The 16,029-nt window shown below is 34.0% G+C and overlaps 1 protein-coding gene and 1 pseudogene across 1 annotated transcript in view; one reads left to right on the plus strand and one right to left on the minus strand.

Moving 5' to 3' along the window:
* LOC143057544 (uncharacterized) overlaps nucleotides 1-16,029 on the plus strand; it is a 194,004-nt gene that overhangs the window by 139,971 nt on the left and 38,004 nt on the right. The window contains exons 106-111 of the mRNA XM_076230855.1: nucleotides 6,657-6,915; nucleotides 7,563-7,692; nucleotides 7,751-7,862; nucleotides 8,764-8,937; nucleotides 10,971-11,180; nucleotides 11,547-11,589. Of these exons, the coding sequence (XP_076086970.1) occupies nucleotides 6,657-6,915; nucleotides 7,563-7,692; nucleotides 7,751-7,862; nucleotides 8,764-8,937; nucleotides 10,971-11,180; nucleotides 11,547-11,589 (928 nt within the window). The remainder of the gene's footprint in view (nucleotides 1-6,656; nucleotides 6,916-7,562; nucleotides 7,693-7,750; nucleotides 7,863-8,763; nucleotides 8,938-10,970; nucleotides 11,181-11,546; nucleotides 11,590-16,029) is intronic.
* LOC143057349 (uncharacterized) lies at nucleotides 12,277-13,375 on the minus strand (annotated as a pseudogene).

The following is a 16,029-nucleotide window of genomic DNA, read 5'->3' on the forward strand; positions in this document are numbered from 1 at the left end:
GTTATTTGATCATAATGGATAGTTGCCTCATTAGCAACTATTTCACATCTCTTTATTGAAAATAACTTTCACTTGAATTCATATGGAATTGAAGAAAACTGTATTTATATTAAAAAGATTAACATCTTAATTTGTCTTAAGTTATCTGCATTTTTCCATTATTATTGACAGAATTTAGCATTATTGTGGTTTAACACCAAAAAGTTCAAGCTTCCTTTTGTATATGTCAGTTAAGTTAATCTACATTATCTTGTGCTGAATTGCATAACATATATGTGCCCATTTTTGTCCTTTATTACTTTTATAATGAGTCACTTAGAAAATATTTTGTTTCAGCTTGTGGTTCATCCATTTACAACTTGCCCATGTTACCCAGTGGTACTTCACGTTATATATCTGATGTTTAATTGTTTCAGCTTGTGGTTCATCCATTAACAAATTGCCCATGTTACCCAGTGGTACTTCACGTTATATATCTGATGTTTAATTGTTTCAGCTTGTGGTTCATCCATTAACAAATTGCCCATGTTACCTAGTGGTACTTCACGTTATATATCTGATGTTTAATTGTTTCAGCTTGTGGTTCATCCATTAACAAATTGCCCATGTTACCCAGTGGTACTTCACGTTATATATCTGATGTTTAATTGTTTCAGCTTGTGGTTCATCCATTAACAAATTGCCCATGTTACCCAGTGGTACTTCACGTTATATATCTGATGTTTAATTGTTTCAGCTTGTGGTTCATCCATTAACAAATTGCCCATGTTACCCAGTGGTACTTCACGTTATATATCTGATGTTTAATTGTTTCAGCTTGTGGTTCATCCATTAACAAATTGCCCATGTTACCCAGTGGTACTTCACGTTATATATCTGATGTTTAATTGTTTCAGCTTGTGGTTCATCCATTAACAAATTGCCCATGTTACCCAGTGGTACTTCACGTTATATATCTGATGTTTAATTGTTTCAGCTTGTGGTTCATCCATTAACAAATTGCCCTTGTTATCCAGTGGTACTTCACGTTATATATCTGATGTTTAATTGTTTCAGCTTGTGGTTCATCCATTAACAAATTGCCCATGTTACCCAGTGGTACTTCACGTTATATATCTGATGTTTAATTGTTTCAGCTTGTGGTTCATCCATTAACAAATTGCCCATGTTACCCAGTGGTACTTCACGTTATATATCTGATGTTTAATTGTTTCAGCTTGTGGTTCATCCATTTACAACTTGCCCATGTTACCCAGTGGTACGTCCTGTTATATATCTGATGTTTAATTGTTTCAGCTTGTGGTTCAACCATTAACAACTTGCCCATGTTATCCAGTGGTACGTCCTGTTATATATCTGATGTTTAATTGTTTCAGCTTGTGGTTCAACCATTAACAACTTCCCCATGTTATCTAGCGGTACGTCCTGTTATATATCTGATGTTTAATTGTTTCAGCTTGTGGTTCAACCATTAACAAATTGCCCATGTTACCCAGTGGTACTTCATGTTATATATCTGATGTTTAATTGTTTCAGCTTGTGGTTCATCCGTTAACAAATTGCCCATGTTATCCAGTGGTACTTCATGTTATATATCTGATGTTTAATTGTTTCAGCTTGTGGTTCATCCATTTACAAATTGCCCATGTTATCCAGTGGTACGTCCTGTTATATATCTGATGTTTAATTGTTTCAGCTTGTGGTTCAACCATTAACAACTTGCCCATGTTACCCAGTGGTACGTCCTGTTATATATCTGATGTTTAATTGTTTCAGCTTGTGGTTCATCCGTTAACAAATTGCCCATGTTATCCAGTGGTACTTCACGTTATATATCTGATGTTTAATTGTTTCAGCTTGTGGTTCATCCATTAACAAATTGCCCATGTTACCCAGTGGTACTTCACGTTATATATCTGATGTTTAATTGTTTCAGCTTGTGGTTCATCCATTAACAAATTGCCCATGTTACCCAGTGGTACTTCACGTTATATATCTGATGTTTAATTGTTTCAGCTTGTGGTTCAACCGTTAACAAATTGCCCATGTTATCCAGTGGTACTTCACGTTATATATCTGATGTTTAATTGTTTCAGCTTGTGGTTCATCCATTTACAACTTGCCCATGTTACCCAGTGGTACGTCCTGTTATATATCTGATGTTTAATTGTTTCAGCTTGTGGTTCAACCATTAACAACTTGCCCGAGTTATCCAGTGATACTCCCTGTTATATATGTGATGTTTAATTGTTTCAGCTTGTGGTTCAACCATTAACAACTTGCCCATGTTATCCAGTGGTACTTCACGTTATATATCTGATGTTTAATTGTTTCAGCTTGTGGTTCAACCATTAACAAATTGCCCATGTTATCCAGTGGTACTTCACGTTATATATCTGATGTTTTATTGTTTCAGCTTGTGGTTCAACCGTTAACAAATTGCCCATGTTATCCAGTAGTACGTCCTGTTATATATCTAATGTTTTATTGTTTCAGCTTGTAAATCAACCATTAACAAATTGCCCATGTTACCCAGTGGTACTTCATGTTATATATCTGATGTTTAATTGTTTCAGCTTGTGGTTCATCCATTTACAACTTGCCCATGTTACCCAGTGGTACGTCCTGTTATATATCTGATGTTTAATTGTTTCAGCTTGTGGTTCAACCATTAACAACTTCCCCATGTTATCTAGCGGTACGTCCTGTTATATATCTGATGTTTAATTGTTTCAGCTTGTGGTTCAACCATTAACAAATTGCCCATGTTATCCAGTGGTACTCCCTGTTATATATCTGATGTTTAATTGTTTCAGCTTGTGGTTCAACCATTAACAACTTGCCCATGTTATCTAGCGGTACGTCCTGTTATATATCTGATGTTTAATTGTTTCAGCTTGTGGTTCAACCATTAACAAATTGCCCATGTTATCCAGTGGTACTCCCTGTTATATATCTGATGTTTAATTGTTTCAGCTTGTGGTTCAACCATTAACAACTTGCCCATGTTATCCAGTGGTACGTCCTGTTATATATCTGATGTTTTATTGTTTCAGCTTAAGGTTCAACCATTAACAACTTGCCCATGTTATCCAGTGGTACGTCCTGTTATATATCTGATGTTTAATTGTTTCAGCTTGTGGTTCAACCATTAACAACTTGCCCGAGTTATCCAGTGATACTCCCTGTTATATATGTGATGTTTAATTGTTTCAGCTTGTGGTTCAACCATTAACAACTTGCCCATGTTATCCAGTGGTACTTCACGTTATATATCTGATGTTTAATTGTTTCAGCTTGTGGTTCAACCATTAACAAATTGCCCATGTTATCCAGTGGTACTTCACGTTATATATCTGATGTTTTATTGTTTCAGCTTGTGGTTCAACCGTTAACAAATTGCCCATGTTATCCAGTGGTACGTCCTGTTATATATCTAATGTTTTATTGTTTCAGCTTGTAAATCAACCATTAACAAATTGCCCATGTTACCCAGTGGTACTTCATGTTATATATCTGATGTTTAATTGTTTCAGCTTGTGGTTCATCCATTTACAACTTGCCCATGTTACCCAGTGGTACGTCCTGTTATATATCTGATGTTTAATTGTTTCAGCTTGTTGTTCAACCATTAACAACTTCCCCATGTTATCTAGCGGTACGTCCTGTTATATATCTGATGTTTAATTGTTTCAGCTTGTGGTTCAACCATTAACAAATTGCCCATGTTATCCAGTGGTACTCCCTGTTATATATCTGATGTTTAATTGTTTCAGCTTGTGGTTCATCCATTAACAACTTGCCCATGTTATCCAGTGGTACTCCCTGTTATATATCTAATGTTTAATTGTTTCAGCTTGTGGTTCAACCATTAACAATTTGCCCATGTTATCCAGTGGTACGTCCTGTTATATATCTAATGTTTAATTGTTTCAGCTTGTGGTTCAACCATTAACAACTTGCCCATGTTATCCAGTGGTACTCCCTGTTATATATCTGATGTTTAATTGTTTCAGCTTGTGGTTCAACCATTAACAACTTGCCCATGTTATCCAGTGGTACGTCCTGTTATATATCTAATGTTTAATTGTTTCAGCTTGTGGTTCAACCATTAACAACTTGCCCATGTTATCCAGTGGTACGTCCTGTTATATATCTGATGTTTAATTGTTTCAGCTTGTGGTTCAAGCATTAACAACTTGCCCATGTTACCCAGTGGTACTTCCTGTTATATATCTGATGTTTAATTGTTTCAGCTTGTGGTTCAACCGTTAACAACTTGCCCATGTTATCCAGTGGTACTCCCTGTTATATATCTGATGTTTAATTGTTTCAGCTTGTGGTTCAACCGTTAACAACTTGCCCATGTTATCCAGTGGTACTCCCTGTTATATATCTGATGTTTTATTGTTTCAGCTTGTGGTTCAACCGTTAACAACTTGCCCATGTTATCCAGTGGTATGTCCTGTTATATATCTGATGTTTTATTGTTTCAGCTTGTTGTTCAACCATTAACAACTTGCCTATGTTACCCAGTGGTACGTCCTGTTATATATCTGATGTTTTATTGTTTCAGCTTGTTGTTCAACCATTAACAACTTGCCCATGTTACCCAGTGATACTTCCTGTTATATATCTGATGTTTTATTGTTTCAGCTTGTGGTTCAACCATTAACAACTTGCCCATGTTATCCAGTGGTACGTCCTGTTATATATCTGATGTTTTATTGTTTCAGCTTGTGGTTCAACCATTAACAACTTCCCCATGTTATCCAGTGGAACGTCCTGTTATATATCTGATGTTTTATTGTTTCAGCTTGTGGTTCAAGCATTAACAATTTGCCCATGTTATCCAGTGGTACGTCCTGTTATATATCTAATGTTTTATTGTTTCAGCTTGTGGTTCAAGCATTAACAATTTGCCCATGTTATCCAGTGGTACGTCCTGTTATATATCTGATGTTTTATTGTTTCAGCTTGTGGTTCAAGCATTAACAATTTGCCCATGTTATCCAGTGGTACGTCCTGTTATATATCTGATGTTTAATTGTTTCAGCTTGTGGTTCAACCATTAACAATTTGCCCATGTTATCCAGTGGTACGTCCTGTTATATATCTGATGTTTAATTGTTTCAGCTTGTGGTTCAACCATTAACAACTTGCCCATGTTATCCAGTGGTACGTCCTGTTATATATCTAATGTTTAATTGTTTCAGCTTGTGGTTCAACCATTAACAACTTGCCCATGTTATCCAGTGGTACGTCCTGTTATATATCTGATGTTTAATTGTTTCAGCTTGTGGTTCAACCATTAACAACTTGCCCATGTTATCCAGTGGTACGTCCTGTTATATATCTAATGTTTAATTGTTTCAGCTTGTGGTTCAACCATTAACAACTTCCCCATGTGATCCAGTGGTACTCCCTGTTATATATCTGATGTTTTATTGTTTCAGCTTGTGGTTCAACCATTAACAACTTCCCCATGTTATCCAGTGGTACGTCCTGTTATATATCTGATGTTTAATTGTTTCAGCTTGTGGTTCAACCATTAACAATTTGCCCATGTTATCCAGTGGAACGTCCTGTTATATATCTGATGTTTAATTGTTTCAGCTTGTGGTTCAACCATTAACAACTTGCCCATGTTATCTAGTGGTACTTCCTGTTATATATCTGATGTTTTATTGTTTCAGCTTTTGGTTCAACCATAAACAAATTGCCCATGTTATCCAGTGGTACGTCCTGTTATATATCTAATGTTTAATTGTTTCAGCTTGTGGTTCAACCATTAACAATTTGCCCATGTTATCCAGTGGAACGTCCTGTTATATATCTGATGTTTAATTGTTTCAGCTTGTGGTTCAACCATTAACAACTTGCCCATGTTATCTAGTGGTACTTCCTGTTATATATCTGATGTTTTATTGTTTCAGCTTGTAAATCAACCATTAACAACTTGCCCATGTTATCCAGTGGTACGTCCTGTTATATATCTAATGTTTAATTGTTTCAGCATGTGGTTCAACCATTAACAACTTACCCATGTTATCCAGTGGTACGTCCTGTTATATATCTGATGTTTAATTGTTTCAGCTTGTGGTTCAACCATTAACAATTTGCCCATGTTATCCAGTGGTACTCCCTGTTATATATCTGATGTTTAATTGTTTCAGCTTGTGGTTCAACCATAAACAATTTGCCCATGTTATCCAGTGGTACGTCCTGTTATATATCTAATGTTTAATTGTTTCAGCTTGTGGTTCAACCATTAACAATTTGCCCATGTTATCCAGTGGTACGTCCTGTTATATATCTAATGTTTAATTGTTTCAGCTTGTGGTTCAACCATAAACAATTTGCCCATGTTATCCAGTGGTACGTCCTGTTATATATCTAATGTTTAATTGTTTCAGCTTGTGGTTCAACCATAAACAATTTGCCCATGTTATCCAGTGGTACGTCCTGTTATATATCTAATGTTTAATTGTTTCAGCTTGTGGTTCAACCATTAACAATTTGCCCATGTTATCCAGTGGAACGTCCTGTTATATATCTGATGTTTAATTGTTTCAGCTTGTGGTTCAACCATTAACAACTTGCCCATGTTATCCAGTGGTACGTCCTGTTATATATCTGATGTTTTATTGTTTCAGCTTGTGGTTCAACCATTAACAATTTGCCCGTGTTATCCAGTGGTACGTCCTGTTATATATCTGACCTATGTACAGATGTAAGATGCTGTGTGTCTGTTCCAATATTGAGAAACCATACATTTGATTTCTCACTTAATTTGGATGGCTGTACACAATACATGGAGATAACTTTGGAGAATTACAAGGAACAATTCATGTTGAGAGACTTCACCTTTGGACAGGAGAATTACCTGGGGATTAAAGGAGTATTGAGACTCAAGTAGGTTTATTTTCTAAACTAGATTCAAACCAAGCACAATAGCAATAATTTGATTTTCCACAAAATTCTATGAAAATTGATAAAAAAACTTTTGGTTTTAGGACCAGAAATATAATGTGTATGCATTGCCAAAAAAGGTCTTTAAACATTATGTTTTTATAACAAATTATTTATCTGTGTGATTATTTATAATTAGTTTGTTGAACCCAGCTTTTTATGTTGCCTAGACCTAAATGTTGTTGAAATCTGGGTGATTTTCTATACTTTGCCAAAATCCCTTCTTTTGGCCTATACAGGCAGTAACTGTTGAAGATATATAAGATGAGCTGACAATACAAGTTCTATTTCTATTTCTAAGATTAAATGCCACAATTTTAAACACCTTTTATTTTGAAACAATAGACTTTTCCTTGCAAATTACTAATAAGGCTACTACAGAACTTGCTCATTTGTGATCTTAATATATACTATTAATATTTTACAATTTATTGCTACTTGAAAATCTAACCTTTAAATATTTATCAAAACAAATTGTAAGATGCATATGTTTTGGCAGCTTTAGCCACTCTAACAGGATTAATGAATAAAGGATGACTGCAAGATACTTTTACATAGGATTAATGTTATGATTATTTTTCTCTCTCCAGGTACACAATAGATGATTTACCGGCCCAGAATCTGTACAGAGTATCTGTTATGTTTGAGGTGTGTACCACGAATGGTTCACCATGTGAATACAGCCTTACCTGTTTTAATTACATATATTTTTCTATCCAGGTACACAATAGATGATTTACCGGCCCAGAATCTGTACAGAGTATCTGTTATGTTTGAGGTGTGTACCACGAATGGTTCACCATGTGAATACAGTCTTACAGTAATGGACAGTGTTGAACTACCAAGATCATCATGTCTTCCAGAGTGGGGTTATGGATATGCTGAAGTTGGTAAGTTTACTTTCACATTGATATTCATTTGATGTCAGTCACATCTTTGAGGGGCAATAATAAGGGTGTGATGCCAAATTCCAGATAAAAATTAAGTATTCTTTCCTTAGATCACAATAAGTGTAAATCTTTAATTATGTTGAAATTAAAAGCCCAATCCTAATTTTCTGCAAAAATAAAGGCCCAATCCAGATTCCAGAAGTCCTGAAAAAGGTCCTTCTGCCCCTCATCTTTATGCTTCCTTTTGGGTTAAAGTGTATATATTTAAAGATTATCGTTGGTTATCTCAACAAGATTGATTTTCTTGCTTGAGCCGGTCACAGCGAAAGCGAGAAAAGCAATCGAGTTGAGATGACCAATAATAATCTGTTTATCGCTATGTTACCTATGACAACGTTGTCAATTTCATGTTAATTTCATTAGCAACGCCACATGGCTCTTAAGTTTTTAGCGATAATTTTCAATCTCAAGCAAGAAGCATGATATGAAAAATTATCACAAAAAAAAAAAATCAAAGGAAAAATGCACAAAAAAGCAATAAAATGGATTCTTTACATGTTTTACTTTCTTTGCAAAATAGCAGTAGATTTAAGGGCCAGCATGATAAGGCCTTTAATTATGTGTCGTAATAGTTTTATGATATTGTAAATGTTTGGAATCTTATGTTGGCCGTAAAACCTTAAGGCCTCAACATTTAGTGAAGAGTATTTTCTCCTTTTTGAGACTTGATGGAAACAGAGATCTATTGGTGGCCTTCTGCTGTTGTCTGCTCTTTGGTCAGATTGTTGTCTCTTTGACATATTCCCCATTTCCATTCTCAATTTTATTTTATGCAATCATTTGTAAACTTTTGAATGTAATTTAGTTGCTAACCTATCAGTTTTTCTAATATCATTTTCAGGTTTTACAAAGGAACAATGGAAGACATCTCGAGGCCTTTCTGATGATGCAACACTGAACTCCTGGCAGATTGCCAAGTTATTGGAAGAAACTGAAATAGCACTTTACCAGAACAAACCACGCTGTGATCATACAATGGGAGACTACCAAGGATCTCATGATGGCTGGGTTAACAGTAAGTCAAAAATATTCCTATTATTTAATTAAACATGCAGTAATTCAAATGTATGTAAATTAAAAAATCTTTCAAAAAGTGTAGCTGAATGGAAGCTTATTTTTGTCGAGCCTGCAACTTTTGTTGCAGAAAGCTCGACATAGGGATAGTGATCCGGCGGCGGCGGCGTTAGCTAACTTCTTTAAAGCTTTATATTTTAGAAGGTGGAAGACCTGGATGCTTTATACTTTGTATATAGATGCCTCATGTTACCAAGTTTCCGTCAGTCACATGTCCAATGTCCTTGACCTCATTTTCATGGTTCAGTGACCACTTGAAAAAAAAGTTCAGATTTTTTGTAATGTTGAATTCTCTGTTATTATAAGTAATAGGATAACTATATTTGATATGTGCATACCTTGCAAGGTCCTCATGTCTGTCAGACAGTTTTCACTTGACCTCGACCTCATTTCATGGATCAGTGAACAAGGTTAAGTTTTGGTGGTCAAGTCCATATCTCAGATACTATAAGCAATAGGGCTAGTATATTCGGTGTATGGAAGGACTGTAAGGTGTACATGTCCAACTGGCAGGTGTCATCTGACCTTGACCTCATTTTCATGGTTCAGTGGTTATAGTTAAATTTTTGTGTTTTGGTCTGTTTTTCTCATACTATATGCAATAGGTCTACTATATTTGTTGTATGGAATGATTGTAAGGTATACCTGTCTAGCGGGCAGATGTCATGTGACCTTGACCTCATTTTCATGGTTCAGATGTCAAAGTTAAGTTTTTGAGTTTTGGTCTTTTTATGCCCCACCTACGATAGTAGAGGGGCATTATGTTTTCTGGTCTGTGCGTCCGTTCGTCAGTCCGTCTGTCTGTCTGTCTGTCTGTCTGTTCGTTTGTCTGTTTGTTTGTCCGTCTGTCCCGCTTCAGGTTAAAGTTTTTGGTCAAGGTAGTTTTTGTTGAAGTTGAAGTCCAATCAACTTGAAACTTAGTACACATGTTCCTTATGATATGATCTTTCTAATTTTAAAGCTAAATTAAACTTTTGACCCCAATTTCACGGTCCACTGAACATAGAAAATGAAAGTGCATGTTTCAGGTTAAAGTTTTTGGTCAAGGTAGTTTTTGATGAAGTTGATGTCCAATCAACTTGAAACTTAGTACACATGTTCCCTATGGTGTTATCTTTCTAATTTTAATGCCTAATTATATTTTGTATCCAATTTCACGGTCCATTGAACATGGAAAATGATAGTGTGAGTGGGGCATTCGTGTACTTTGGACACATTCTTGTTATCTAATACTATATGCCATAGGTCATCTATATTTGGTGTATGGAAATATTTTATGATCTTTATGTCAGTCGGGCAGGTTTTATTTGACTGTGACCTCATTTTTACGGTTCATTGCACAGTGTTAAGTTTTTGTGTTTTGGTCTATTTTTCTTACACTATAAGTAATAGGTCAACTATATATGTTGTATAGAAGCATTGTTAGCTGTACATGTCTGTCTGGCATGGTTCATCTGACCTTGACCTCATTTTCAAGGTTCATTGGTCTTTGTTTAATTATTTTGGTTAATGTTAAGTTGATGTGACAGTTGTATTAAAGTTTAGCTTTATACTTAGGACTATCAACATAATATCAATGATTAGTATAGAAGGCGAGACATTTCAGCGTGTGCACTCTTGTTGTATTTAGGGTTTTTTTTAAAATGAAAAGAACTTTTCCAGAATTTTAGATGAAAAGAATTCTTTTAGCAAACAATCAAAAATGAATCTACAATTTTTACTTACCCAAATTATTAGCCTCAGCCACTATAAGTATGCCCTGAATTAAAACACAATAAAAATTCAGGATTCATCCTTTTTACAATTGCTGCATATATAAAAAATTATTTAGAAAAAGGCTATAACCAAGCAAAAAAGGAGGAAAATAAGCAGGAATCTGAAATTTTAATTCATCAGCCACCCAGATCGTTTGCAAATAATCGGAAAGTTAAATTAGATAAATTTCAAATATAGTTATAACATATTTGTTTACAGACTGTACACTAGGAGTGTCCCCTGGTATCCTGGATGGAGATATTGTTTGTTTGATTGGAAGTAAATGTTCTGAAGTGTCTTGCTGTGTAAATGACCCTGAGACCATGAGTGACTTCAATGCCTACCTTAGTCTGGATCCCTGTGAATTCTCCTTACTGATTGGAGTAGAGAAATACAGTTTTGAAGTTTCTCTCATTGGTTTTGACTTTGGTGAGTATGGATTATGTTTTATGTGTTATAAAGCTTTGAAATATCTCATTTTGCTTTTGGCTTTGGTATGTATAAATTTGTGTTCTGTATTTATGCAGCTTTGCAGACCCTCTAATTGGTTTTGACTTTGGTGAGTATGAATTTGTGTTACTTCGTTGCAAATTTCTATGACCTTTGCCATTCAAAATAGATAGTGAATATAGATTTACTCATGTTTGTCTGATTTCATTATATGAAGATTTGGTATGGTCTCACATTTTTGTTGTAAAGTAATGATTTGATCTTAAAAGAAATAAAGATAAAAAGGTTACTATTTTTTCTCTTTCTTTCTTGAGATTATAATATTTGTTTATTTTATACTTTCAGAGAAGAGTTATGAGCTGGACCTTGGTGGTATATACAGAGTGAGGTAATATATTAAAATTAAACAAACAAGCAAACCCATTTAATGTGTGATAAAATTTAATACATGCCAAGGAAAGATCTGCATATCATATACAATATTTTCGTATACTACTTTAAATGCAATTACCCACTATTTTTCAATGAAATTATTATCTATCTTTTGGAATTCTTCAAATTAGTGATAAAAGGGCTTATTGTCTAGGTCTTTTATAGTTGACTATAGTATATGAGTTTTTCTCATTGTTGAAGGATGTATGGTTGCCTATCATTGCTTACATCCCCTTACTTGGATAGTTGTCTCATTGGCAATCATACCACATCTCCTTATTTTTTAGTTTGATAGTTTTGTACAGTTGTTATTTTGTAGACTGGCATTTATCCTTTAATTCATATTCAAATATTTAAATGTATGTATGGATATTGTGATGGTCAAAAGGTTGAGATTTGAATTGTATTGTAGAATGATGTAATTTTCTGGTTAATAGATATTGACCTATTACTCTGGTTGCTGTCGACTGTTGTCTGCTCTATGGTCGGGTCGTTGTCTCTTTGACACATTCTCCATTTCCATTCTGATAGAATATATATATATAAAAAAGTTTTAAATAATTAGAAGTTATACTCAAATTACAAGATAATCACAATATTGTTTGTAGTATTTGGAAGTTTTGCCAATTATATAATACATGTATTAAAGCCTGTGAACCAATCAGCCCATAAATGAACTTTAAGTGTCACGATAATTAATCAAAAATATTATCACTAGTAAAACCTTGTCCTGTTTCAATCCAAACATGATCACCTTCATTTACTCTGCAAATTACGAACTGAGTACTTTGAAAGTGTCCAGAAGGTATGCTAAGGATTTGCCTTGCTTTTACTACATTATCAACCCTGAGTTCTGTATCAATATTTTTTGCACCAGAGGTTCTTGTTGTCCAAGCAAATATGAAGACACCAGATACAGGTGATACAAACACACCATCCCCAGAGTTGAAATCAGCTCCTTTTTCATATTGAACCTCGTTGAATTTCACTATAGAATTTGATTTCAGTACAATATCAGTTGACAGTGAAACATATATAGAACATTACATTTGGTCATTCTTTCCTGAAAATAGCATAAAAAGATTATTTATATTTTAAACATTAAAAATTCATGAAGTTTTTAAATGCCATCAATTATTTTGAATGCATACACCACAGGACTTTTCAACATGATTTCAACACCAAATATGTTTGTATAGAAAGAACATAAAATTACACTTGGAAAACAATTGGTCAAGTTCTTACTGTTGAAAACTTAGGTAACTTTTATCAAGAGCAATCAAATCTGGCATTTTGTGCATGCTTTCTCGAGTGATAGTACGTACGTTTTATCAACATTTCTCAGAGCATGTCACCAAATTAAAAAGAAATTAAGCTAGACAATCATAATCCATTTTTTTTCTCTACCACATGTGCCAAAACCTGCAGAAAAAAAAGTTATTGACTTGCAGAACACACTATGTTTGTTTATTTTTATAAATGCATTTATAAAGAAATATAAAGCTGAAATGTTTTGTATATAATGTCAATGATACAGGTATCCAAAGACCCCAAAAAAATAACTCACTTTTAGATAATTTTGTAACCTGATTGGTCAGATTTAAAATCCTCTGCTCTGTTTTTTCCATGGAGGTTTCCATGAAGTCCATTCTGCTATCAGTATCTGTGTTATTTCTAATAGACTTAGATAGAATAACTTGCAGTAAAACAAATTTAAGGCATAACTTAAAAAGAGAATCCATCCTTGTTCAAGCTTAGTCCAAAAATTTATGAGAAATTGACTGAATTAAATTAACTTATAGTAATATTTGAAACCTTTTGCAAAGTCTTTCTTTAGGTATTTCCATGTTAACAACCAGTACTTAACTTAATTTTTTAGAAAGAGGTTGGGTATCAAGGGAACCATATTGAATTAGATACCACAAAAATGATGGATGAAGTATTTTGTTTTTCAAACACAGTAAAATGACTCAGGGGTTTTAGTTTTCTTAAAATTAGGTGTTTTTGGAAATTTCATCAGAAAAACTTCCTTGATCTATCTGTTTATATAACACACTTTTTATCAAATTTAATTCGAAAAAAAAAAATCAAAATTGTATTGGAGAATTGTGGATTTTCAGTTTATGCATGGCTAAAAATCACATTTTCCTTGATATATATAATTGCAAGGAGACCTAGGAATCCTACAAAACAATGTAAACTTTTTGTATACGACTTTATATTTGAGAAGGTATAAGACCTTGATGATTGTTACTTTGTATACAGATGTCTATTGTTTTTGGGTTGTGGTCTGTCATACGATCAATGTCCCTGACCTCATTTTTATGGTTTATCTATTGCTAAAAATATATGTACAGTTTTTATACCCTGATTTAAAAAAATGGGGTATACTATTTGTTTGTCTGTCCCATGAATATTTTTTGTCACATCTTTCTCAGGAATATATTACAAGGATTTCTGAAATTTGGTTTCAGGGTTTATATAACTCAGCTATACTGTGTGATGCGTTTTCAGATTCATCACTACAATTTCCAGTTTACCGAACACTAGTATCATTTTACACATGATAGCCAAGTTGGAAATTTTTGATGCATCTTCCTCAGGAACTCTGATACAAGGATTTCTGAACTTTGGGTTCAGGGTTTATTTAAAGTCAGCTAAACTGTATGATATGTTTTCAGATTCATAACTCAACAACTGTCCTGTTCTTGTCATCGCAATTCCTCTGAAACCACACAAAAGAATTTCATGAAACTTTGTAGATAATAAGGACATAATATGTTAGTGTGACCTATGGTTGTTAATTTCTGTGTCATTTTGGTCTTTTGTGGAGAGTTGTCTCATCGGCAATCATACCACATCTTCTTTTTTATATAGACATGAGAAATTTTTTATCTGTTCACTATGTAGATGTGCATATTGACAGGAAATTATGATTCAATATTTTTTCTAGAACTTACTGAACTCAATATACATTACAGTCTGTCAGTCCTGTTCTTGTCATTGCAACTCTCTGAAACCACACAACAGAATTTCATGAAACTTTATAGATAATAAGGACATACTATGTAGATGTGCATATCGACAGGAAAATTATGATTCAATTTTTTTCTTGGAGTTATGCTCCTTTGAACTTTTTGAAAATTTTGACCTAAATATACTACTGCAACAGTTTGTAAGCGCTCCTCTGAAACCATACAACAGAATTTCAAGAAACTTTGCAGTAGATGAGGACATAATATGTTAATGTGCATATTCACAAGAATTTTTTTATCAGTTGGCTTTTGTAGAGTTATGAGACTTTGAACTCAGGAATTTGGTGAGATTTTGTTTGTCCAGTGACAATGTGGGTGTGTGGGGTATGTATGTCTGCACACAAAGGTTCTTTAATTTTCATATTTATAGTTTCTACAGTAGTTATTTTGTAAGCCAGTTTTGATATTGTTGGGTTGTTGACTCATTGACATTTATCCTTAAATTCATAATAAGAATTTTTAAATGTAGTATGGATATAGTGATGGTATTATGGTTGAGCTCCTGCTGAAGGTCTTTGTTTTCTCTGGTACTACTTCCTCCATCTATATAAACTGACAGCCAGGAAATAGTAAGGTTTAGATTTAAGTTGTTTTTTGTAGAACAAGGATTGATAGATTTTCATCCCCGCCCGCCCCAATTTTCTTTTACCAAAATTTATGATTTCAGGCTATTGTTCATCTCTGTTACCGATAACCATCGATAATTTAGTTTGATTCAAAACTTCCTGTTTCAGTATTTCAACCGAAATGATTAAGTCGACATATTTGGCTGCTCTGTAATGAAAACACCACCAACCGAGAATAAAGATGGATTACGAGAAGGGCATGAAATATTAGGTTACAAGTAATACTCTGTCCAAAAACACAATCCTGGTATGTCACAAATTTCTGGGATAACAAAACCGTGATTTCTTTTATTTATACAATGACTTTGTGTCAGGAAATTTGGACTGTGAATGATATCCAAAGCACAAGAATAGTGGGACACATTGGAACAAAAACATGACTGTATTAAAGAAATTAACACAAGTACAAACTTGCGAGATTCATGACCCTATATTGAGTTCAAAAAGTTGGCAAACATACACATTTTGTTATAACTTATAGCAAGCCCTTAGTTTTAGCCATGACTGTTGTTTTTTGTTGACAAACAGCAATTAACCTCTCTCCTTATTCCCTCAATAGAGTCATTAAACAACTTCTTTATGGTTAAGTTCTTGTTTTTCATTGTAATTATATTTGTATCTTGTACAAGAATATTAAAAGCACCAATCCTATTATTATTATTACTGTTTGAGTTTTTCGTTTTACTCTGTTCTCATTATACTTGTGTCGCATACCTATGAATTTCTTCATTTTAT

The sequence above is a fragment of the Mytilus galloprovincialis genome, chromosome 13 (genome assembly GCF_965363235.1).
Source record: "Mytilus galloprovincialis chromosome 13, xbMytGall1.hap1.1, whole genome shotgun sequence".
In the NCBI taxonomy this organism is placed as follows: domain Eukaryota; kingdom Metazoa; phylum Mollusca; class Bivalvia; order Mytilida; family Mytilidae; genus Mytilus; species Mytilus galloprovincialis.